The sequence below is a fragment of the Carassius auratus genome, chromosome 32, assembly GCF_003368295.1.
Source record: "Carassius auratus strain Wakin chromosome 32, ASM336829v1, whole genome shotgun sequence".
In the NCBI taxonomy this organism is placed as follows: domain Eukaryota; kingdom Metazoa; phylum Chordata; class Actinopteri; order Cypriniformes; family Cyprinidae; genus Carassius; species Carassius auratus.
This window is the reverse complement of record NC_039274.1, coordinates 30,323,104-30,350,249: the sequence shown is the minus strand read 5'-3', so window position 1 is coordinate 30,350,249 and position 27,146 is coordinate 30,323,104. Positions and strand designations below refer to the sequence as shown.

Sequence of the window (27,146 nt, the reverse complement as noted above, 5' to 3'; positions counted from 1 at the left end):
AACACATACAGTAAAATGTATATGAGCTGCCAAACCTGCAAATCAAATGCACATTCTATGCGTGTGAAAAAGAAAAACAACTACACCCTCAGGCAAAATCTAAATGTGATGAGCACGCAAACCCGTGCAACAAAAGCCCTTCTTTACAAAATAAAATAAAATAAATTAACTACTGACAAAACCTTTTCCCACAGTTCCTTCTCTTCCAATATTCCATCAAACATTTCTGATACACAAAAATGAGGGTCACTGGGGATTCTGTGGTTGTGGTCCCTTTTTTATTTATATTATGTCCAGAAAGAACCATTTGATGGCAGTCCTCACACAAATGCACATTTATAAATAAAGCTCATAGTGCCCTGTTCACAAGACATCTGAAATCAGGAGCAGAACTGGAGGAGGTGTTAACTGTGTATTCAGCAATACATTTTCAGAGTCAGACATGCAGTTACTGTATGTTCAACTGATTCTAGTCAAACCACAAATGGTGTGCCCAATGATGCCATCTGAATGGCCTTTAGCGTTTGGACTGACATCCTGGCCAGTGGACACTGTGTTAAGTGACATTTCAGGTTCATCATTTGGTTACTAATTGATGAATTTAAGTTGACTGTGTCACATACTGTGGAATACATGAAATTCGATCTTGTTCTTGGATTAGATCAATGGAAAAGGTGGCAAGTGCAGAAGAGTCCCATTTATGGCCCATAACTGGAGCTGGGCGTGGGCTTATAAAACTGAGCTCAAAAGGGCAAGCATGAAGTATTCCTCTTTCCACTCTGCAAACGACAGAGCACCTCACATCCACAGGGAAACACTGCCAGCCAGGCTGGAAGGTCGAAAAACGATATAAACTGGCGTTTGTGAGCATGATCCATTTCCAAGGAAACCAAGTGGGCCATGCGGTCCCGAATCTGATATTCTAGTCTCGTTTTCTTCCAGGGACTGAACAAATAAAGGCTGAGAGGTTAAAGCTGAGACATGGAAACAATTTTTCAATTTTCCTAATCCCCCTTGATCATTTTTTATGTTGTTATTATTTATTTTTTGGGGAGTATTTTTAGGTTGTAGTTATGAGAGGGAATTGATGACAGCTCGAGGAGGCGTCATTAGAGCTGGCCTCTCTTTTTCTCAGAAAGAGAAGCGTGTCATTGTCTCAAGATGGTGTGAGCCTTCATCATATATGAAAGTGCCAAATAGTATTCCATCATGTTACTGAATTCATTTTTTCATCAGACTCCTGCCCCAATTATGCTGTAAGTTGATTAACATGCACCATAGCAACATTACAAGGGTAGCTTGGCCAAAATCTTACATCTCATATAGAAATCACAGCCTAAATATAAAGTAATAGATTATTATTATTTTTTCAGAATTTCTGCTAATTGTTGCAACTGAATTAAAAGGGTCATGGACTACCTTTTTTATTATGTTGTACTGTTCTCTGAGGTCCACTTAACATGTTATCAAGATTTTTACATCAAAAAACTTCTCAGTTGAGAAGTAATAGGCTATTTTCTGTACAGTTTTGACCCTCCTCATCAGAATGCTTTGTTTGAATAGGTGTAGCAGATCATAGACTCGGAAGTAAACGCCCACTTCTATAATTGGCAATTGGTTGTGTATGTTTAACAGACTACAGACTACAGGACGCTGGCTTCAGTACAAGAAGAAAATAAAGTTTTGAGTTCAGAAACTTACAGGATGTTTTTATAGTACAATGACATCTTATATGTCAAAAGATCAAGGGAATTTTGATTTCTCAGTTTATAATCCCTTTAAAGTCAATACTACGATACCCATTGTCTCTCAGTCCTTCAAGAAGCAGCCTTCCTCTATTCACTGTCTAAACATCAATGCTTTCCTTTCCTTCCAATGTCACAATGTACTGTACATTGATTGCATTTACAGTTCTAACATGTATTGCCATTAGTGTGTATTTGTACTGTATTTTGTGAATATTTTGCATGTATTTCTGCTTGTGCAAGTGTAGTAGACTATGATGCTGTTTTCACTCTACAGTATATGTGTCTCAATAATGGGAATGCAAGCTCTTTTCAGGCTAGAATACATTCTTTTAGACAGTTTACATAAAAGCCTGGATCATTTCAGGTATGTTCACACAGCCTCATCCATATACATTTTTTTTCCTCTGTTAAAGTAACATGTTCCGATTTTCAGCAAAAATCACAGTTCATCCTAGATAATTTACCTGAAGCGGTTTAAAATGCAAAAAAACAATTTGACGTGCCAAGCCATCAGAACCGAAAACAAAAACCATGGACAAAAAAACAAGGTATGTATTGAACTGAAGGCTAACTGTATTGTTGCTTCCTTATAGAAGACCTAATAAAGTGGTGTATATGATCAGAAGTGCTTAACCTTGCTATAACAGCCTACCTCTAATTCTAACAAGGCTCTAAACAAATCTGGAGAAACCCAAGCTATGTGACCAACAAGGAACTGAATAGCAGCCAAGGGGACAACATCAAAGACAAAAAAAAGAGTGTGTATTCAATAGCTATAAAGCAGTGGTTCTGTACTGTTTGACCCTACTGTCCTCAATATTTATAGGCCACATGACTTTTCCAGTTGTTTTTGATTTGCTGGATTTTAAAGATAAAGATTTCTAGAATTTCAAAAGAGATCTAGATGCAGCACTACATATTCCCTTGTCAATCAGCTAAAAGAAAGAAGGAAATGTTCAACATTGTAAGCTGCAGTTAAAAAGACTGATCATACCTGTCCAGGAATGAGCGGCTCCTTATCATCAATATCAACCAGGAAGTCATCTCTAGGGGTGTGAGCAATTGCCTCTGTTGATGGAAATATATCATCAATATTCTAAGCATGAAATATAGTGTTTCATCCACATCATCAGAAAAATGCAAATTCGAGAACTGTTAATGGAACCGAGAACCAAAAAAATAATGAATAATAAATAATAAATAATGATTTCTGTTCCGAATTAGAACAGGTTCTAATATGTCTATACCCTAAAAAAGCTCAAAATACACTTACTTTTCTCCAATATCCTTTCTTTCTTTCTTTCTTTCTTTCTTTCTTTCTTTCTTTTTCTTTCTTTCTTTCTATACTTAATTGTTACTTGCTGCTCCTTTGTAATTATTTATTGATGTGCAGGTCGAAACAATATGGTACAAATGGTATTTACTCATTTCTCTTATTATTATCTCACCAAATTCTTCTTCTGTAGGGTCTCTGTCCAGGCTCTCTGGCTGACAGCGGAACTCATTCAGCGAGGGGACAGTGCAATGGCCCACTACAGGCTTTCTGCCAAACTGACGGTTGTCTATAACCTTGATCACCAATGGGGGCATGTAGAGCTCTTCCTTGGGCAGTCGCTAGAATGAAAAAGAGATTACAAATAGCAAAGATATGAACCTAAAGAAATGCAAGGCTTCCAAACCCTTTAACTTCTAACATAATGACTTGTTTTTTTCTCAGATTCTGTTGTTATTCCGCAGAACTTTCCTATCTCTCTCCTCTAGTACCTCTGTGCAAGAATTTCACACCCTTAACTGAGGCAAACATGACACAGTATGGCACAGGAGTGACCACGAATGACAGTGCAAATAACTTTGCTAGTCATTCAGCATTCTTTCCATGTGATGCTTCCCAGTTCTAGATGAGTACTGGAACGGAATCCAGACTATCTTACGTTTTGGAATTAAGTACTGACGCTCATTGCTGGGGAACATTGTTACTGTGCCAGTCATCGCTCATGAAACATCCACAGTGTGAAGGACACCATGACCACATTGTATACAAGACTGTCTCAACTGGTTAGCAGCATGCTGCAACACAAAATGTATAATTTAACCAGATTTCTATTTGAAGAATCTACAAGAAATCTCTGAAGAGTGCTCAGCCAAAGGTCATCAACATTTAATATGTTACAATAGATGTGTTCTTTTTGTATTCAGCCTTGATGAATAAGTTAAAAGAAAATGTTAATAAATAGAATAAAAATATACTGACATTTTATTCGCTTTCAGGGCATCCAAGATGAGTTTGTTTCTTCATCGGAACAGATTTTGATTAATTTACTATTACCAGTGAATGGGTGCCGTCAGAATGAAAGTCTAAGCAGCTGATAAAAACCTCACAATAACAGACAAGTAATGTAAGTAATCCAAAGGCTGCCTGTTTGCAATAAACAAATCCATTATTAAGATGTTTTTAAATTCAAACATTGATTCCAGCTAAAAGTCCCCTGACAGTAGGCCTAAAACTGTCCTCTAATCCGAATTATTATTTTTTTTTTACAGTGAAAAAGTCATCTCTTCTGAATCAGGAGAGAAATATCTGCACACATCAATCACCGTTTACAAGCAAAAACAGTTTTAAATAAATTTCGGTAGATATTGATGTGGGAGAACAACAGGGGATTAACTTTTTCACTGGAGGAATCATTAATATGGATTAAAAAGTGATGGTTTAAGATTAAATCACCTAAATGATGGAGCGGATTTTCACTTCACAAGACATTTATTGCAGGACTGAAGTCTTGTGGATTGTTGTGATGTTTTTATAAACTGTCTGAACTCTCATTCTTACGGGCAGCACCCAATCACTACAGATGATCCACTGCTGAGCAAGTGATGTAATGCTACATTTCTCCAAATCTGTTATGATGAAGAAAATAACTCATCTACATTCATCTTGGATGGTCTGAGGGTCATTTTTGGAAGAACTATTCCTTTAAACCATACCTAATTTTAGCATATCTAATCTTCCCAATTTGACCTAATTTTAAACAGAATTATGTAGATTAAAAAAAAAAAAAAAACAGGAGCTTACGACATCAATGAACAGGGTGTTGACATCAAAGTTGAGGTTTTTCTTAGTATTTCGAATGACGCATGACTGAACCACACATCCTCCACATTCCACCTGAAGACTGGGAGATGTCACACTGGCCAACTGGAAACTCTTCAGGTTACGCAAACCCCACACCAGTATCTAAGAGTTCAAATGTTAAAAGGTTAAGGCACATGAGGTGCAATGTCCTAAAGTAATCATGAATAGTAAAACAGCCAAATGGCAGTGCTTTTTGTGAGGTTCAAATAGTCTATACTGCGCTAGAAGCTTTTTAAACTATAAATGGGTAAGCTAAGGTTTTGGGCCCACCTCAATAGCAGTGCGTTGTAGGACAGGTTTTATGCCCTGTGGCACCATGTAGACATTAGGTTCCCTCTGTGGAGGTGGATAAGGCAAATCAGAGGCCTCTGGCTAAGAATGAAGAGCAAAGCATAAAGTGAAAAGTTAATAAGGATAAGTGCTTTTATCGTTAAATAAAACTAAAACTATTAAAAATAGTTTTGTTAATTTAAATAAAATTGAACGATAAAAACTTTAAGCATACATTTGAACTTTTTTTCCAGTATTTTAACATATCAAATTAATTAAACCAGTTTCAACTTAATTTTTTAGGTTATACGAGAAGCACTAAAATAGCCGGAAATAAACAAAAATTGATTTAACCGGAAATAAATAAAGACTATAATTAAAAATGAAATAAGAATTAATTAAACTCAAACAATGATATTCATATAATAACAAAAACAACAACAAAAGCATATAACAAAATTACAAAAAAAGTAAACTAAAATGAAAAACTAAAAATGAAAACTGAAAATGTAAAAATAAAAGCTAATCCAAAATATTATTAAAAACAATAACAGTATGTAAAATAACTCTGATGTGGATATTCTGCACTTAACTATATACAACAAGCATGTAAGGATGGCTGAAATGCCTTCACTGTTTCAAAAACCACACAAAATGTACATTTAGAATACATTTAGAGGACTATGTTTCCATTCTTCTCTAGAAGTACATTTGCATGACGCACCCAAATTCAAAAATGCGTGTGAAAACAAACAAGGAACTGGTTACTAATAGCATCAAAAAAAAAAGTTAAATATCATGACTTCACATGCCAATCAGAGTTAGCAATTAAGCCACAACACACACACACACACACGTAAGCAATGGTTAGCCAGGACTGTGATGTGCCAGTGCAATTGTTTGATGATGAATGGTACTAGTGTTGAATACAGTGGTTCTCTGTGCCTTTGGACATATGTTTCTGTCATGGAGAATTACTCTAACTTAAGCAAAGATTTAAAAGAATGTCATTAAAACAGACACACCTTCAAGGAAGCATGGCTAATTTACATGTTCTTGATAAATGAGATCTCTCAGATCTCTTAGAAGTGGTGAATGCCTCTTTTCTTTCTGGGACATTTCCAAACTCCCTAAAAACTGCAGTTGTAAAGCCCCTCCTGAAAAATAGCAATCTTGATAACACAATTTTGAGCAATTTTAGACCAATATCTAATCTTTCTTTTATAGGCAAAATTATAGAAAAGGTAGTTTTTAATCAGCTGAACAAATACTTAAACTCAAATGGATACCTGGACAATTTTCAATCTGGTTTCCGACCACATCACAGCACAGAGACAGCACTCATTAAGATAATAAATGATATTCGCTTAAATTGTGACTCTGGCAAAATATCGGTGCTGGTATTGCTAGATCTCAGTGCTGCGTTTGACACTGTCGATCATAACATGCTACTAGAGAGACTGGAAAACTGGGTCGGGCTTTCTGGGATGGTACTCAAATGGTTCAGGTCATACTTAAAAAGGAGAGGCTATTATGTGAGTCTAGGAGAGCATAAGTCTAAGTGGACGTCCATGACATGCGGAGTCCCACAATGGTCAATTCTTGCACCTGTATATGCTTCCACTAAGTCAAATAATGAGAAAGAACCAAATTGCCTATCACAGCTATGCTGATGATACCCAGATTTACCTAGCCTTATCTCCAAATGACTACAGCCCCATTGCCAATGCATTGATGAAATTAATAATTGGATGTGCCAGAACTTTCTTCAGTTAAACAAGGAAAAAACTGAAGTCATTGCATTTGGAAACAAAGATGAAGTGTTCAAGGTGAATGCATACCTTGACTCTAGGGGTCAAACAACTAAAAATCAAGTCAGGAATCTTGGTGTGATTCTGGAGACAGACCTTAGTTTCAGTAGTCATGTCAAAGCAGTAACTAAATCAGCATACTATCATTTAAAAAACATCGCAAGAATTAGATGTTTTGTTTGCAGTCAAGACTTGGAGAAATTTGTTCATGCCTTTATCACCAGCAGGGTGGACTATTGTAATGGGCTCCTCACTGGCCTTCCCAAAAAGACCATTAGACAGCTGCAGCTCATCCAGCTGAGCATATCACACCAGTCCTCAGGTCCTTACACTGGCTTCCAGTTACATTTAGGATTGATTTTAAAGTACCTTTACTCGTATATAAGTCACTAAATGACCTAGGACCGAAATATATTGCAGATATGTTCACTGAATATAAACCTAACAGAGCACTCAGTTCACTAGGATCAAGTCAGTTAGAAATACCAAGGGTTCACACAAAACAAGGGGAGTCTGCCTTTAGTTACTATGCTGCCCGCAGTTGGAATCAGCTTCCAGAAGAGATCAGATGTGCTAAAACACTAGTCACATTTAAATCTAGACTCAAAACGCATCTTTTTAGCTGTGCATTTGTTGAATGAGCACTGTGCAATGTCCGAACTGATTGCACTATATTGTTACTGTTTTATGTTTTATTATTGTTTTATTATTATTATTTTTATGTAAAATCATTTTCTGTTTTTAAATGTTTTAATCATTTTAAAAGTTTTAAAATTACTTGTTTTATTTTTGTTATTATTTTTCTTCATGATTATTTTACTTTCTTTTATGTAAAGCACTTTGAATTACCATTGTGTACGAAATGTGCTATATAAATAAACTTGCCTTGCCTTGCCTTGCCTTGAACTACAGGAATGAAGAATAATAATAATATTGATAAATTGGGACCACATTTCTCCTATTTTTACACTGTAAAAAAGGCCTCTATAATTTCCAAGCCATCTCCCTCAAGATCTTGTCCTTGGCAGGACTCAAAAAAATCAAGGAGGTGCGTAGAAGTACAATGAGTTCTGGAGGGAATCTACCCACCAGTGATAAAACAAAAATCTCTATCTCAGCACACCATGTCCACAGCCAGTGGGAATGACATTTTGGAGCTAACTACTGTATTCTGGGTTCCAGTTCAGTATCTTACACATTGAGTTGTGTTTTAACATTTGAAGAAATGCTTGACCGCTATATAAAGGTCTGAATTACTTTTGTGATTATTAGTTCTGGTTTAATATGGTGGAACCACATTATCCTGTGTTTTATCAAAATGTTCTACTAAAAACAGTGAGATGTGTTTGTGTGTATGCATTCATGCTTGTACCCATTGCTGTTGACTGTCAGAGAGGAACCCTGGAATCACAAGCTTGAAGATGCCCAAAATAAACACAGAGGGGAAAAGAGATGCTCTGGATGCTCTGGAACAACTGCAAATAAGATTCATTGTCTATTTACTGAATCTTCTACCAACACTTACCTCATCCATGATATGTGAGGGTGGTATAATATCCCCCTGTGGGAAAAAGAAGAAGAAGAAAAAAAAAGACTTTTATAATCAAATAACTAGTGTTACTGTGTGGGCATTTGTTTGTGTGGGTGAGTGGTTTGACTGTTCTCTAAGGGTTCACTTTAATTCAATTTCTCTGTGATTATCCCACTCTAACTGATGCCAGCTGGGCAGGTTTGGACTGGGTGGGGCCTCTGGCACTTTTAAACTCCACTGGCATCTCCAATCAGTCTCCTGGCTGTCTGCATTGCCCAGACAGGGCCGCTTGCCTGAACTGAGAGCTGCTGAGCAGCGCCAGTCTCCAGACAGACAGGGCTGGTGAAAGCGGTTCAGATTCAGTGATGTTTATGTCATTTACAGCAGCTCTATCCAATTACTCAGTCGTGCTTGACTAGGAGAACAGGGAATAACGATGACTTGGAGGACAGGAAGTGTGTGTGTAATTTGTGCAAAGGGGAAAATAACAAAAAAAGATGGGCAACTTAAAGAAATATGACTAACCTCTTGACCAGGGATGTGATGAACTGCAGGCTGTGAAGAAAGAAAGAATGAAGATCAATGAATAAATGATTTTGTACTATAAAAATTAAGAGATGTTTTGCATTTTAAATCATATGTTGTCAGGCGCTATGCATACAAATATAACCGTGTGGGTGAAGGAGCCACTAAACTTCCTCTGCGGTTCTGGAGAAGCTGTGATATGTGTCATGTAAACACTTGTGGCTTAAACTCATAACAAAAGCATTTCTTTCAACAGAGATGCTACAGACATAAGCTGTGCTAGATGGGTCTAGAAGATGCAAAGAATCATCACTGAGGTCATCTTATTTGTGAAGGACTGTGACCTTTAAGGCCTTATGTCATGTGTCATTCACAAAGAGACTACAAATTGGAAAATAAAGGCCACAGATGTCAGTTACAATATAACAAATTATATGTATCACTATGAGGAAAATAATTCATATAACTCTTACTTTATCTCTGCGGATCAGTTCGAAAGCAGCCAGCAGTTCCCCAGCAGGCTTCCCAGCTTTCTGGATGGGATACCAGGCGAGGCGAGGGGAAGACACCATTGAAGATTGGCAAACACAGCGGCCCATAAACTCATCTGCACCCTGCAGGGGTCAAAAAGCTTATCAAGCATGTTCAGATTCATAGACATTAAGTGAAACCTATGTGCCATTAGTCTAAGCCTCCGACAGAACGTCACTCAGAGTTTTGTTTGAGATGTTTCATAGTCTTAGCTTTCTGTCTGTGAAATAGTAGTTTAACACTACTTTATTTGACTTTACTTCACTTCTTTATTTGAATTAAGGTCTCCAATATTAGTCTATTATTGTGGTATGTAATCATTAACATTTAATATTTTAATATTGTGTCTATGCCTAAAACAGGTTTGGTTTAATTAATGCAAATTACAGGATAGCTGGACCAGCCTGAAAAAGTGTAAGCAGTGTTTTGTTTTGTTTTTTATTAAGGGTGTGAATATTTTTTTAGCATGATTTACTATTATTATAAGTGGCAAATTATAGTTGTTTTTCTGCTTTTGTAATTTTTATTACTGCTTCTACTTTTGTTATTTTCATTCAGGCGGGTGGGATTATATTTATACTTAGATTATTTTTAATACTGTTATAGTTTCAGTACTTTTATAATTTTTGTATTTTAGCACTTTTATAATTCTAAATAATTCTTTAGTAACTTATTTTTTATTTTATTTTAGTAAGTTGCAACATTTCTAATTATAGTTCCTCAAGTTTTCTATATTTTATTTTATTTTAGCTTAATTTCAATTAACGAAAACTATTTTTAATAGTTTTCATTTGAGTTAACTATAAACAATGCTGGTTTAGAAAATTGCAATATATGATACCACTGTTGTCAGATTTTAAGTTTATTTTTAAATCCATTATTTAAACATAATTTTGTCAAACAGTTGGACAGATTTCAGTCTTTCCTCATTCAAATAGACATGAGCTGTACTTGCATGATGTTATGACTTCTGAGCAAACTCACTTTGATATTGGTCAGACGATTTCTGCCTGACCAAGTTGGTTCTAACACTTGGTTCAGAACCAAGTGGTTCTTCACCTGAATAAACTCTAAACTACTGTAGACTTCATGTCGCTGGTCAAAAGTCAAATTTGACAATAAACACTCATTTCTAAGATAACACATACCAACACAATGAAAACTCACATAGGTGTCCTGATCATACAGTTCCACCACAATGTGTGGAGGGTTCCTCTCAGCCTCGAGATGGTCTCCAAATATTTCCACTTCATAAAAGATGAGGGTCTGGTCCCAGGTGGGATTGAGTGTGTTCCGAACAGTCACTGTCTTCTGGCTCTGATGCAGGAAGGACACAATGGCATAGGAATCTAATTAAAGAGAAAAAGAGTTAAAGGTTAATGAATTGCATCTCATTTTCATGTCAAAATAAGTGATGAAGTATGGCATGATTTGGAAGTTCACATCGAGAGGGAAAATTATGGGTAATGTGCATTTATATACTGTCAAAAACGAGTATTAAACTGTCAACTGAAATAAGAAAGGCTACGTTAGGTAAAACAGAGGTTATTGACACATAGATGGATAAATGAAATGGGAAAAACTGCATCAAGAGTTAGGAAAGATGTGCAGCCATCAACTCATTGAAGTCTGTTTGCCATCAAGACTGAGGCAGTGATTTGTTACATTCTCTTCAGGACAAGAATTTCAATGCATCAGTAAACACAAGCATTTCTGTTTTTATTTGGTTCTGTAGAGGGGGACCAAGAATATAAAATCTATTATAGAAGTGAAAAGAGCCAGAGATACCCTGAGTTTGATGAAGGGAGGGTGAGACCATTTTTGAACTTCAGTAGGTCTGTGAAATGTCTGAAAGATGATGTGGTTGTGAGACAAAGCGAAAAAAGATGAGTGAGTTAGCCAATACATGTGCATGAATGAGTGTTTATGAATTTAAGTGAGGGATAGATAGTTCACCCAAAAATGAAAATTCTGTCATTCCAATTCCAAATCTCTATGTAATAAAATAGAAATAAAAAATGAAATGAATAGCTGATATAAGCCCATAGTGCTCAAAAAAGAAGAAAAAAGAAAAGAAAAAAGGTGTCCATACAGTATGTACAATATATGCCAGCTCTGTGGTATAGACTGAAATGTAAGATGTTACTGTAGCTATTAAATTACACTTTTCTACAAATAGGCATATGTGACTGTCTAAAGAAGCCATTTGAATGCAAGCACAAATGTGAGTTTTATCAAAATGTGAATTTAAACAAAAGCTTTAATCTGACTTCAGAACACTAGGAACAATTATGTAATATGGATTACTTTTTTGTCCTATTTTGGAGCAATGAACTGTCACTGAAAATAGGAATGTGTACATTCTTTAAAAAATAGCAACATATGAGTTTTTAATGACATGAGTGTGAGTAATGAAATAGCAGGATTTTTATTTTTGGTGAACTATACCTTTAAACTAAACAACATCCAAACATTTAAATAAACATATGCACTTAAGGTGCCAAAAAATAAGAGAGTGACATCTACTACTTAGGAATGCCATAAACTGGAGAGACAGTCAAAGTTTATTATTTCAGTCGACGTAAAGCAGCCTCAGTGGGATAGTTTCACTTGGGAGGGAGAAACAGACACTTTTCCCAGCTCGTATTAAACTAGCCCAGTTACACACATGCACACACACAACGTCCTACTTCCCACAAACACAGTGGCTCAAATAAACAAAAGAATAAACAAGCAATGGGGAGCGTGCACTGTTACCCAGGAGCCAGTGGGAAATAAACACAGGCAGTGTCTAATCTGGCTGCTTACAGTGAACAGTAAATAAACTGTCTTCCCCAAGGGCATTGTGGGACTGAACATGTTGACGGCTGCCCACGTGCACGACTCAAACATGATGCATGACCCTTGGGAGCAATGACATGCTCAAAGAAAACAGGGAAAGTCAACCAAGAAATCTGACTATGGATCATTTTTCATATATTAATATTATACAGTGTTTAACTGTGCAAAAGTCATATTCAGATGCATGTAAATAAATGTACAGTGAATGATACAGTATATAGAAATACAGGGAGACCGTGACTGATAGACGGACAGAAAGACAAACAGATTGAGAGAATGGAAGGATGGACTAAGAGACAGACAGACCAGCAATTGGAGTTAAACATAGATACATAGATAGATAGATAGATAGATAGATAGATAGATAGATAGATAGATAGATAGATAGATAGATAGATAGATAGATAGATAGATAGATAGATAGATAGATAGATAGATAGATAGATAGATAGATAGATAGATAGATAGCTTTTGCTGATATCTGAATGTAATCTGACTTTTTGTAGCATCTGGTCCAAACCTCTGACTTCCTCTAATCCTCCTCCAGTAGCCAAAGCACTGATGCAGCTCTACATTTATAAACACTTTATAAATACTGCGGTCCATCGATCATTTCCCTTTACCAAACTCCATCTAAAGCACACCGAGGACAAGTGATTTCAGCCTCCAGCTTGATTTATTCATTTTCCTCAGAGCTCAGAACCCTGTAAAAGATCTAGGCTGGGTTTTGTGCATTAAGAAACCGACCCGAAACTATTTGTAGATTTGTAATCAGAGCACCAGACTGGCCTGATTTATACCAGGCCTGTATTTTTAAAAGGATCTTCAATGTTTTTTCATCTGCTCTTGTGGGTTTAGAATGAACCTTAAATGCATATCCCGGATAGCTACATTTCCAAGTTAGCAAAAAAAACAAAAAAACAATATACTTCAGATCTTTCTCCACCTTAATGTCCCTTTTCCTTTTTCTTTTCATCCTTGTCTGCTTTGTTCCTATGTTTAGACTAGGGTTTTTCCATGCATAGCAGATTTGTACCAGACATTTCTAATGTGTGATAACCAGCAGGCATATTTTGCCTGCATTTCAATGACGTTTAGTTCTCTGGGTTAAAAATTTCACAACCACAACTTTAGACCATTGCAACAGACTAAAGCTTGGTGAACTACTGCTCCAGTGTTGCCAAGAAAGTCATTTTATATATGACTTTTTAAATGAAGGTTTTTTTTTTGTTTGTTTGTTTTTTTGCACATCACATTCTGCATTAAAAACCCACTTCATGTTTATTAATAGGTCATACTAATATAAGGTATCACAATTCCACAATATTCATTACACAACAATACAATGAAACATTATTCATGGAAGACTATTTCTTATGAAAAATTAGGTTGGCAAAAAAGAAACCAGCGCCAGTAAATCAAAGAGAAAAACGGCAGAGCAGAGCCACAAATTCAGCAAATAATGTCTCATTTTGATTAGCCTTTTTTTAAGAGCTTTTCACTTGTTAAAGAACAGAATGGCATAGGGAGAGAGCAGGGTAATGGGATACGTTGCAAGCTAGATTCAAACTTGCGTCCCTCATGAGAGCAACAGCCTCAGAACTCATGCATTAACCACTAGACTGAAAATGACATTTTTTACATCTTTGCTGCCAATATCTTCTCTCATGGACACCATTGTAAAAATACGTAAAAGTCAAAAGTACCCTTGACCCAGTCTGTGCCAGGCACAATATTTCACCCCCTCTGATGTAAGCTCAGCTACGGTTCCTTTACCATTACATTTCAAAAGATTTCACTTTTATGAGTTTGTTATTTATAAAATGCTCCTATTAATTTAGGCAATTGTGACCTTTTTTAAAGAGAAAATTACAAAGTTCGCTCTCAAATTGCTTCACATTAGGACTACCCTGAATGATATAGGACCTGGAAATACATAACTTATTGTATGTTAACTTCTGCAAAATGTCATTGCAGCTGGCAGAGCACACTTCATGATATGTGGTATTATAGTAAATGTTTTAAAAAGCAGATTTTGCAGATGCCTGCTGTGTGTATGAATGTCATACTAATACTGTGTTCAAAAGAGTATATTACTCAAAATCAAGGCAAATTACCACAAGTTCAAGATCTGAGAGGTCGCAGTGCAAGACATGCAGATTTTGCCTAAATAAATGTAGCTGCTTTACTAAATGAATAACTGGTGCATATAGTTCTTGTTACTATGCATAGATTTGATCAGATTTTAAACAACAAGATTGTAGCTATGCTTTTGTTAATTTTTTTTTAGCTGTTGACCTTGGAAAACCTGATTTACATCAGGAATGGGCAAAATTCAGATTTGAAACAATGGCTTCTTTTTTACTTCTTAATCTCTTTTGGTATTTCATTTTTTTAAAGCAAAATGCTAAAATATACAATTCTACAATTCTATTTTAATTATAAAATAATATTTAATTACAAAATAAAAAATGTTGCAATGGAATAAAAAAGTTAAAATTGTACACAACCCTTGATATGTCTGTATTAGTTATGTTTGGGTAATAAATACATCTACCTTTTCCTCTGGCTCACAGTGAAGGTGTTATATGCTCACCTGAGAAACTGTCCTTATCCAGTGCCAGCAGGTCTCTGGCCTGATACAAGTAACATCGCAAATGGTACAGAGTCCCATCTGAAGAATCAAGAAGAACATCAGTGTCGTTTCAGCCATCATTTTAAACTGTCATGATTTTAAATGAAGTAAGAAAACATGTTTGACTTACTATCAAAGAAGCAGGAGATGGTCGGGCGGTTAACACCAAAGGTTGTTGTAACTGACTTATCGTCATTCTTTTCATCAGTAACACTGCTCTGTTGACAAAAAAGGAAAAAATAAGAACACTTGTGAGACACATTATGCTCCTTCAAACTATACAGTAGACTGGTGACAAGGCATTCATATCACAATATTCCAACCAAAAGGGTAACCAAATTATGTGTTAATGATGACTCTGCTGTCAGTTGTGGAAAGGGCAACTGCCACAAACCTCTGGCAAGAAGTGATTAAATGTCACCGCCCCAAAACACTTGAATATCTTTTTGACACATAAGAAAATTCTGACCTTCTCTGAATATAATGCTAGATTATGTCTCTTAACCAGACAGAAACTGCTATGTCATTTGTGGCTACCTAATATTTACATAACCCAATACCCTTGTATGGTTTTGGAGAAAGAATTAAAAAAAAACCTCTAGAATAAGAAGAAAATTTGGAATTCAACTCCAACGAGTAGCTGTGTAGTGCAACCAAACGCTAAATCGCTATTTTTAATGTCACGATGTTAACGCACACAGCTTTTAGCAACAAACAAGCTGAGGTTTAATGAAATCTGCCTTCAGTCTCCCATGTGAATCAGAAAAGTCTGATTTATTTTAATGAATGCATTCGTCCTAAACTGCTCTGTCTTAAACAACTATCTCTCATCTGATTCATTCTAGTTAATCAATTTCAATCTAAATGAATCTCTCTCATAAGTAGCATTGGAAAATCTGATTCTTTTTAGTGAAATAAAATGACTCTCTCTCTCTCTCTCTCTATCTCTCTCATACATAGCAGTAAAAAGTCTAATTCATTCATACTGAATAAGTTCATCTTAAACTGCTGCGTATCTCTTATGTAGCCGTTACTAATCTGATTCATGGAATTCATCATAATTGAAGAGTGGCTCCCTAATGTACATGTAGAGGTGGAAAGTCTGATTCATTCTAGTGAACGTTAAATAGTCATTTCTCTATGAAAATGATTCATTGTAATCTGATTCTGATTCAGTCAGTTTGTTCCAAATGACTCTCTCTCATACTTTTGTTTTGGAAAGTTATTCCAATGAATCAGTTTTAATCTAGCAGGGAAGTTACAGAAATGAACTCCACATCATATGAAAATAACTGAAAAACTAAACGGAGTATTTGATGCTTATACTTGATGTCTCTGGGTCTCTGAGTTTTCAGGTTCACCTTTGCAAGGCACCGGGGCCTTTCACTTGCACCATGGATCTATTCCAGACCCTCATCAACTATGAGTTCTCAAGCCAGTCAAGCCCACATGACATCTCATGCCAAAGCTGCCTAGAATAGATCCATAACAATGGACCCAGTGGACCAGACTATGAGTAAAAGATTAAGTATACTAACTAGGCTTTATTCATACAATGTCTTTCACACTCACTGTTCCATCTCTGTCTCCCTGTAAATGATATCCCATGATGCCCTTATTTTACCATGCTGATTCCACATTGCTTGCCCAGTCTCTCTCAGCACCTCCAATTCGTCCAAGCTCAAAGCCCTCCACACCCGTTCTCGCCTTGGCCTTGTCCTAATTGCATCTCACCTTCATCTGATTCTCCCCAACCACTTTCCTTTCCTTCCATTACTGTCTCTCTTTCTAAATCTCAACCCAATTTCAGCTCCACATCACTCAAATAGTCAACCCTCATTACCAGCGAACACTCCAAGGAAAAGATGGCCGCCGGCCCCGTCTTTTCTAACGGCTCCATACGGCATCTCCAGCGCCGGCGACGGAAGGAGTCAGTCTTCTTCTGCTTAAGGTGAAACTTCCAGCCAAATAAAGAGGCATATTCCCAGCCCTCGCGCTCCGACTCGTCCGGACGCTGCTGTAGAAGAGTGAGCACACACAGAAAAAGAGAAATGTATATAACTGAACTTGATTATATTAAATTATTATTCTCATATGCATGTTCTGTATGATCCTAACCAGTGGTGCACAATGCAATGAAATTAAAGTTATCTAATAGAGAAGAAAGATGGGAGTTACAACTAGACAAATGTTTTTAAATCCATGCTTGAAGAGTGCCACCATGAGGACAACTGATTTATCTCACTGTGACTATCTATGTGGTCTAAGTATTATTAATGTTATTTATTTAAAAGTACAATTTTCAAACATAACATTTCACAAAAAAGTTATCAAATTATAAAACGATAGATGGGTAGATGCTTGAAATGAGGACAAAACGGCTTACAGTTAGGATAAGGTTAATGTGAACGCATGTCAGCTAAGTGCAACTGACTTCATTCATCCCTGTTAAATGTTGACATCTTTTAATAAGAATATTAATGGAAATTGCTACATTAATAACTTAAATATATCATCTTTAACCACCTATTTACAAATGATTTAACAGGTTTTTTATAAATGAGGCCCACGTAGCGCCATTCGCTCTCCAGACTCTAGAAAGCAAATATTTTAATGTTCTTCGGTCTAACACCATTATTATTATTATTATTATTATTATCAGAAACAGTGATTTAAAAAATGTATTTTTAGATCTTTATTATCAAAGTGTGTTTTACTCAAACGTTTGTGCTTATTTGGATAAAGACTTTCACAGGATGAAACAAGAACTCTTTATCTCTCTCTCTCTGTTACACACCCTCATACGGATGATGAACATTAGGCACATTTGTGACCGGACTTTATAGTTGGACCCAGGTTTTCCTGTAAAGTGGATAAGAGGTGTGGGACTGATTTCAGATTATTCTCAGATGGCATGATTAATTAGGTTTCCTCTCCCCAGATGCGTTCAGGGACAGGGAAAGACCTCCTGAGACTACACAGAGCTCTTTGTGTCACGCCACCCTGAGCTTTACCAGAAACCCCCTCAGTTCAAAGAGAACAAAATGAAGCCTGGACTAAGATTCTTCTTTTGTTTATCGCTCTCTATATGAAACTTTGTAATTTCTCTGACTGAAAACAAATCGAGCGGCCACACTTCGCTAATGACTAATGATGTACTTTTCTGAGTGCTTCCATTTTCTGCATATCTCTACGACGGAGTCTGATCCAACGTCTCCGGCGGTTGGTGTGGTACATCTTCTCAGATGGAACCCAGGACTTTGGTCGGCGGTCTGGGGGGAGGGTTACTCCATATTCCCACCCTTCAGATAAAAGAAGATTTATTGTAAAGACACATTCCTTTTACAAATCTCCTCAATGTACAAAACAATGAAGAGCAGAAAAAGACTCAAAGTTTCCATACCTTGATCATCCACTGCACGCTTCAGATCCTCACTCCACTCAATATCCCCCCACACCCAGCCGGGCGGACACTCGATCTCATCTTTAGGAATGGCCTTTTCTCCATTCTGCCCCCCAGTGGACACATAAAGAACCAAAAGTTCAGTTCCTGCCAACTGATTAAAACTAATAACTCTTACTTCACCTAAAAAGAGGTACAGTTTTGTAATGATACAACTAGACACTAACCACATCTGTGTACCCTTCCGACATGCCAATCCACTGTCCTCCTGGCAAACGCATTTGATTTTCAAACACCTCTTCCAAAAAGCTTATATGACCTGCATCAGCATCATACAGCAATCTGGGCATTGTGAGCATAAAGACAAATCCATGTAATGCAGTCTCAAAGGGCATTCAATGATGTAGATATCACGGATAATGATAATAATAAAGACGGTACTCACGTTTTCTCTGGGCTGACGTACCAGTCTCCTGTCCAGCTCCATCCTGGAGGGGGTTTGAAGCACTCTTTTGGGAGTTTGATTCTGCCAGTCACGTCACTGAACTTGGGGTATGTCAAACCCGTCGTACCCCAGTTCCCCACCAGAGCCAATTTAGTCTGGTTTTCATACTGAATATGAAATATAAACAAATCACTCTTATGTTCAACAATGCTGCAATTATTTAAAAATAGAGTAAAAAAAAAAGAAAAACGTTTTGTTTTTCAGTTTTAAAATTTAATTTATTCCTTTGAAGGCAAGACTGAATTTATTATGTAATTAGTCCAGTCATAAGTGTCACATGACCCTTCAAAAATTATTATAATATTCTTATTTGTTGCTCAAAAACACTTATTGCTAATATCAATATTGTAAACGGAAGTTTTGTGTAAACGGTGATGTTCAAAATTCTTTAACGAATAGGTTTAAAAGAGCAGCAAATACTAATCTTTCATATAAAATGTACATGATTTATAATAGATTGTTTTACAATTACTTACTGCACATTTAAAACAATGATCATCTTCAAAAAAAAGTGCAATAAAATGTTTCAGTTTTTATTATTATTATTGTGAAATTGATTTCTATATCAATAAGTAGTATATACACTGTTGGACATTGTTAATAGACAAATGAGTAATTAGTGATTGTGTGAAATGTATTTTAAGAGACATTATTAACTAAAAGTCCACAGCAAAAGTGGCAATAGATGAAGAAACAAAACTAATTCTAATATTTGAAGGAATATCAAACCCACCGTTTCTGCAAACACAGAGAGTTTGCCCTCTGCAAACTGGTTAAAGGATTTGACATCAGCAGTCAGTCCGAACCACACCTTGACCCCGAGCTGAGCTGGGATCTTACTATATCCCCCATCTTCCTGTGGATTCTGGGCACAACATTACACACAGAGATAGTGATTTATCCATGCCCCTGCAGTTCCATTCATCATTTGTACTGTAGCTTTGCATCCCAAATAGTGTGTTTACCTTCATGAAAACCGTCTGAAGTTGGCCACAATGCTTTCCGCAATAACCATGGGAAAAGAGAACTTGATGAGCAGGGATTCTGTGGTAGGCCACTCGTCTGTCTCCCTGAAGCATCCAGATTATTATATCTGGCAGACTGTTCTGGGGCTGAAATAAAGAAAGGTTAAAACATTTTTTTTATTATTTATGGAGTCACTATTTGAACCATGTGTAAGTAGCACAAAAAAAAAAAAAAAAGAGTGTAGGTAATTTAGACCCTGTTTGCAACTGGTGTGAAGATACATTTTCACTGCACCAATCACAAGTGGACAACACTAAATACGAATGGGATCTAAAGGGTTTTGAGCTTGTCCATTATTGACCACTTCCAGAAGCAGTCAAAAATGTAGTTGACAGCACTGTTTTCGTATTGTAGATTCGACAAATGCACAAAAGACCCCACCACTTACCTAACAGTTAAGATTTAAAAAAATACTATGGAAGTCAAAGGTTACCATAAACTCTTTGTTTATTTTCTTCAAAATATCTTAATTTGTGTTCAACAGTAGAAAGAAATTCATACAGGTTTGGAACAACTTGAAGGTAAGCAAATGATGACAGAATTTTTAATTTGGGGTAAACTATCCCTTTAAGACCAGCTGACCACTTGTGATTGAGTCACCCTAAACGCATTTTAATACCAAGTGGAAGCAGAGCTTTAGACATTAAGGCCCCATCTCTTTCACCTCCTCAGAAAGGTGGCGGAGTCTCTGGATCCAGTCCTCCACCTGCTCCAACACTGCACTCAGCTCGGTCTCTGGTCCGTGTTTGAGCGCCAGAGCCCCCTGCACTATCTGCTGCATGTTAAACTTGCGCAGATTCCTCAGAGCTTTATCCAGCGCAGTCACACAAGGCCATTTATCCAACTCAGGAAGCTCCTCACTACAGCACATACACACAAAGAGGTGCTTTAGTTTGACATAGTGAAAGTGATATGGCTTTACAAAACACTAAAGCGCATCAGAACCTGCAGTCGGCTAGGACATCATCAAGCAGCTGGATAACCTTCTGCTCCACTTCCTGTTCATCGCTACTTGCTTTGAGCATCAACTGTACCTGCTCAAGGTTTGACTCCTATTATGAACAGTAAAAAGTATATTAGGAAATACAATTACAACTGATTGTGCCTTGATATATTTTCAAGTGTTGATTGGAGCCATATGTTAAATGTTCCTCACCAATCGGTCGACTATGCTGAGCAGCATGTTTAGGGCCTCTATGCGAAGAGTGATATCCTCCCACTCTGAAGACAAGACCACCACAGGTTTCACATTTCCCCATGGCAGGTAGTAGTAATGGCAGCCTAAATAACAATGTAAAACAGTGGAAGTCATGTTAGATACTTGAGTAGCACTCATTGGCTTGTGAGTAGATGTTGAGATCTAAATAACAATTTAAAACGAAATGCATTTGATGTATTTATGCATTTGATGTAATACAAAGCATCAATCTTACTATTTAGCTTTTTTCAAATTGGTAGGCTATATTTGATCAAAAATAGAATAAAAACAGTAAAAGTACAATTATAATTTAAATTTACAGTTTTCTATACTAACATATATTATAATGTCTTTATTTCCCTATGGTGGTAAGACCAAGCAAGCATTAGTCCAGTGTTCAGTGTCACGTGATCCTTCAGAATCATTAAAATCATTCTTATATGCCGATTTAGTGCTTAAGAAACATTTCTTATGATTATCAATATTGTAAAGATTTGTGCTGCTATATATTTTTGTTGAAACAGTGATACATTTTTCAGGATTCAGGATTTTTTTGATGAATAGGATGTTTAAAAAAACAGCATTTATTTGAAATTATTTTTTTGCAACATAAAAGTTTTGAAATTTATAAAACTTTAAAATGAAATGCGTTCTTGATGGATAAGTATATAAATAAAATTATAAAAACATACTGACCCTACATTTTTTAAAGTTAATATATTACCCATTAAAAGCACCAGATTAAAAAGATATTAGTATTTCAAGGATTCGGATTACTCTAGAGGATATTTAGTAAATTAATAGGAGGAATATAACACATTTTTACTGACAATCAGTAATTTATATCCACCTGTTATTTATAAGTAAAATTACATAAAAACTTAAAAGAACAACAAATGTCACTACTTATTCACCACATATGTATATGTATATGTATATGTATATGTATATGTATATGTATATGTATATGTATATGTATATGTATTTTTCGGACTATAAGTCGCACCTGAGTATAAGTCGCATCAGTCCAAAAATACGTCATGATGAGGAAAAAAACATATATAAGTCGCACTGGACTATAAGTCGCATTTATTTAGAACCAAGAACCAAGAGAAAACATTACCGTCTCCAGCCGCGAGAGGGCGCTCTATGTCTTCAGTGTAGACCACAGGAGCACAGAGCAGCATTAGAGCGTCATCTCGCGGCTGTAGACGGTAATGTTTTCTATTGTTTCATTTTTCTTGGTTCATTTCTCTCGGTTCATGTCAAATAAATTTTGATAAATAAGTCGCACCTGACTATAAGTCGCAGGACCAGCCAAACTATGAAAAAAAGTGCGACTTATAGTCCGGAAAATACGGTGTATATATACAGTGGGGCTCGAAAGTTTGGGCACCCCTTGCAGAATCTGTGAAAATATGAGTAATTTTCAAAAAATAAGAGAGATCATACTAAATGCATGTTATATTTTATTTAGTACTGTCCTGAGTAAGATATTGTACATAAAAGATATTAACATTTAGTCTACAAGACAAAAAAATTGCTGAAATTATTAAAATAACCCCCTCAAAAGTTTGGGAACCCTTGGTTCTTAATACTGTGTTCTGTTACCTGATGATCCTCGACTGTCTTTCTGTTTTGTGATGGTTGTGCATGAGTTCCTTGTTTGTTCTGAACAGTTAAACTGAGCAGCGTTCTTCAGAAAAATCTTTAAGGTCCTGCAGATTCTTCAGTTTTCCAGCATTTTTACATATTTGAACCCTTTCCAGCAGTGACTTTATGATTTTGAGTTACATCTTATCACACTGAGGACATTTGAGGGACTCAAACACAATTATTTAAAAAGATTCAAACATTCACTGATGCTCCAGAAGGAAACAAGATGCATTAAGGGGGGGTGAAAACTTTTGGAATTTGAAGATCAAGGTAAATTGTACTTAATTTGTGTACCGGGAAACATACAAGTATCTTCTGTTGCTTACGAAGGGCAGAACTAAATGGAAAAAAATTATATTTCAACAAAATAAGACAAATTTGGCCATCTTCATCGTGTTCAAAAGTTTTCACCCCCCAGCTCTTAATGCATCTTGTTTCCTTCTGGAGCATCAGTGAATGTTTGAATCTTTTTAAATAGTTGTGTTTGAGTCCCTCAAATGTCCTCAGTGTGAAAAGATGCATCTCAAAATCATAAAGTCACTGCTGGAAAGGGTTCAAATATGTAAAAATGCTGGAAAACTGAAGAATCTGCAGGACCTTAAAGATTTTTCTGAAGAACGCTGCTCAGTTTAACTGTTCAGAACAAACAAGGGACTCGTGCAAAACCATCACAAAACAGAAAGACAGTCGAGGATCATCAGGTAACAGAACACAATATTAAGAACCAAGGGTTCCCAAACTTTTGAGGGGGTTATTTTAATAATTTCAGCATTTTTTTGTCTTGTGGACTAAATGTTAATATCTTTTATGTACAATATCTTACTCAGGACAGTACTAAATAAAATATAACATGCATTTAGTATGATCTCTCTTATTTTTTGAAAATTACTCGCATTTTCACAGATTCTGCTAAGGGTGCCCAAACTTTCGAGCCCCACTGTATATATATATATATACAGTGCAGACCAAAAGTTTGGAAACATTACCATTTTTAATGTTTTTGAAAGAAGTTTCTTCTGCTCATCAAGCCTGCATTTATATGATCAAAAATACAGAAAAAAACAGTAATATTGTGAAATATTATTACAACTTAAAACAAATAGTTTTCCATTTGAATATACTTTAAAAAAATAATTTATTCCTGTGATGCAAAGCTGAACTTTCAGCATCATTACTCCAGCCTTCAGTGTCACATGTCATCCAGTCTATCACATGATCATTTAGAAATCATTCTAATATTCTGATTTATTATGAGTGTTGGAAACAGTTCTGCTGTCTAATATATTTGATGAATAAAAGGTTAAAAAGAACTGCATTTATTCAAAATAAAAAAAACACTCTAATAATATATATTCTAATAATATATTTTCTTTACTGTCACTTTTTATCAATTTAACACATCCTTGCTGAATAAAAGTATTGATTTTATTTAAAAAGAAGAAACAAAAATACTGACCCCAAATTACTGACCAGTAGTGTATATTGTTATTACAAAATATTTATATTTTAAAAACATAGCTTCTTCTTTTTTTTTTTTTTACCTTTTATTCATCAAAGTATCCTTAAAACGTATCACATGTTCTGAAAAAATATTAAGCAGCAGAACTGTTTCCAACTTTGATAATGAATCATCATATTAGAATAATTTCTAAAGGATCATGTGATAATGATCCTAAAAGTTCAGCTTTGCATCACAGAAATAAATGATCATTTAAAGTATAATAAATTTAAAAACAATTATTTTATGTTGTAATAATATTTCACAATATTACATTTTTTCTGTATTTTTGATCAAATAAATGCAGGCTTAATGAGCAGAAGAAACTTCTTTCAAAAACATTAAAAATAGTAATGTTTTCAAACTTTTGGTCTGTACTGTATATATAACTTTTTGCATTACAATATGTATGTAAATTGTTTAGCCGAAATCTGAACATTTTCAGGTATAAATCTCTGGTGGTTTCTCACCATCAAACACGGCCCTGCTGAACTGAGTGGTGGAGGCCAAGGGCAGACAGGTGTTGTCAAACTTGTTGCCGTAGTTGCCAATACTGACTTCAAACTGAACTGCATCATCCACATCTTGAAGAAGCGTGGCTGAGTAGAATGCAGCAAACAGGGAGTACTTCCTCTTCCGCATGAATTTCTGTATGACACAATACAACAGAGGTCCTTCACTTCTATTAATTGATTTATCCTGTGGCACAAGATCCCACGTCTGGTGCCAAACCCAGCCAGAATATCTGTGATCTCACCTCTACCACCAGCAGGTCATCAGGGTGTATGTCCTCAACCTTTTGCTCCACCTGATGAGACAGCTTTGTGATGACCTCCAACAGCACACGTCCACGATAGGCCACACCCTCTCCCTGTGTCAAAACACACACACTCATCATAACTTCATTCCTAAAATAGTTCGAATACAAATCAATAATCAAACTAAATTAGCTAGGTGTTTGAAGTCATCTATAAGTACAGACAAATATCAGATAAAGGGGACCCTGGGTATGCTATGCCACTTTCCTAGGTATTGCAAGTTAGATTTAAGGAACATGTAAACAAGATTTCAAATTAAAATAAGAATATTTGTATATACAAAAAAAGAAAGCTGTAATTCAGTAAAACCATTGAGATGTTTAAACGCATAAAAATGTGAATAAAAAGTTGATTATGCAAAAAAGAAATTAATTATTTTTATCATTACAGCATTTTTGAATTTAGAAGTAACAAGAGCATAAAACAACAAAAAGAAAGAAAGTAGAATTAAGACAAAAAAATAAGAAATAAAAATAAGAGAAAAAAAACGTAAGCATTCTAAAATAAGTAAAAGAAAAATAGAATACGTGGAACAATTTTGGTGTTTAGAAACATAAAAATATGAAAATATATTAATATTAATAGTTGTTTACACAAAAACATTATATTTAGAAAATGAATACAGTGAAACGCTTTGGAAGCATTAAAAAATAAATATAAAATATTTAATATAAAAATTATTATATAACATGTTAATATAAAAATGTGTTAAACAAGCTCTAAGAAACTCTGTATCAATTGTTTATGCACACACACACACACACACACACACACACACATATATATATATATATATATATATATATTTATTTATATATATATATATATATATATATATATATATATATATATATATATATATATATATATATATATATATATATATATATATATATATATATATATAGTAAAATAATAGTAAATCTCACCTTTCCAATGTTTAGTGCCTCATGTGGGTCTGAGAAGGCTGTGAATTCTCGGGGGCTCCCATACATGTTGATGTAGCAAGGGCCAAAGGTCGGAAGAAAGCCTATATTGTCATCCACTTATTGACATAAAATGGAGAACAGCCAGATTTAGACAGTAAAAATACAATGGAAATTGTACATGTAAATGAATGGCCATATTGACACATTGCTTCTTGACATAGAATCAGTGGCAAATACAGTTCCATTTAGTCATGGAAAAAAACTTCTCTAAAGGCCAGCAGAATAAAGCTATATGCAACAAAGTACTACAGCCCAATATCAGTCTAAACCTGACAGGTGTGATCTACAGGAAGGGTAGCGCACAAACTGAGAGAGACACACATACTGGTGATGTGAAAGGTCCTGGGAGGAAACTCATCTGAGTGCATAGAGAAATAACAATTTTGAGACACAATAAGGCTAAAATACCACTGCTGTTTGATTGAGAGAATCGACATGTAAAATTCTGGCTCAACCACTGATATAAGTTTTGGGAAGGACTGACTGTAATAAGCTTTTGCTCTGGGAACTGACAATCTACCATTGTTCAGCAGTTATGTTTAGGCATTCATGACTAAATGGTTAGACTTTAGAGAGTCAGATTTATAACCCATTAGTCACGGGTTTGAGTCTCTGTCTCAGCAGGGATTGTAGATTGGGGGAGTGAATGACCAGCGCGCTCTTCCACGCTTAATACCACGACTGAGATGCCCTTGAGCAAGGTACCGAACCCCCAACTTCTCACTGATGTGTGTGTGCACTTGGATGGGATAAGAGTATGGGACACCATGCTTGTCCCCACATCACGCCACTTCGCTTTCAATTAATGTTTTTAGTTGTGCATAAAAATAATGCACTTTCTTCATAAATTCTTTAAATAGTACAGCAGTGGTTCTCAACCAAGAGGCTGGGGCCCACCAAGGGGCCTCAACAAACTTCCAAAGGGATGTCAAGATGACTTACAAATTATTTAAAATAAGCATGAAAATAAAACAAAAATGTACCCCCTCAACAGGTGAACCCTCTTTCATCTTTCAAGAACCAGGGTT

The 27,146-nt window shown here is 35.8% G+C and overlaps 1 protein-coding gene across 9 annotated transcripts in view; it reads right to left on the bottom strand.

Annotated features, from left to right (window-relative positions):
• The window catches only part of LOC113052082 (dysferlin-like), a 73,825-nt gene that overhangs the window by 31,332 nt on the left and 15,347 nt on the right, over positions 1–27,146 (bottom strand). For 7 of the 9 annotated variants that reach the window (XM_026216388.1, XM_026216395.1, XM_026216393.1 and 4 more), the window contains exons 17-40: positions 26,059–26,174; positions 25,069–25,182; positions 24,782–24,959; positions 21,116–21,240; positions 20,905–21,011; positions 20,624–20,819; positions 19,899–20,045; positions 19,667–19,798; positions 18,874–19,040; positions 18,656–18,770; positions 18,429–18,534; positions 18,185–18,327; positions 16,869–17,042; positions 15,156–15,243; positions 14,987–15,064; positions 10,717–10,898; positions 9,492–9,632; positions 9,019–9,048; positions 8,488–8,523; positions 8,335–8,376; positions 5,152–5,253; positions 4,822–4,983; positions 3,197–3,362; positions 2,743–2,816 (exon numbers count right to left, since the gene is read on the bottom strand). In XM_026216388.1, the coding sequence (XP_026072173.1) occupies positions 2,743–2,816; positions 3,197–3,362; positions 4,822–4,983; positions 5,152–5,253; positions 8,335–8,376; positions 8,488–8,523; positions 9,019–9,048; positions 9,492–9,632; positions 10,717–10,898; positions 14,987–15,064; positions 15,156–15,243; positions 16,869–17,042; positions 18,185–18,327; positions 18,429–18,534; positions 18,656–18,770; positions 18,874–19,040; positions 19,667–19,798; positions 19,899–20,045; positions 20,624–20,819; positions 20,905–21,011; positions 21,116–21,240; positions 24,782–24,959; positions 25,069–25,182; positions 26,059–26,174 (2,921 nt within the window). The remainder of the gene's footprint in view (positions 1–2,742; positions 2,817–3,196; positions 3,363–4,821; positions 4,984–5,151; positions 5,254–8,334; positions 8,377–8,487; positions 8,524–9,018; positions 9,049–9,491; positions 9,633–10,716; positions 10,899–14,986; positions 15,065–15,155; positions 15,244–16,868; positions 17,043–18,184; positions 18,328–18,428; positions 18,535–18,655; positions 18,771–18,873; positions 19,041–19,666; positions 19,799–19,898; positions 20,046–20,623; positions 20,820–20,904; positions 21,012–21,115; positions 21,241–24,781; positions 24,960–25,068; positions 25,183–26,058; positions 26,175–27,146) is intronic. The other 2 variants (XM_026216387.1, XM_026216391.1) reach the window with 2 other exon arrangements.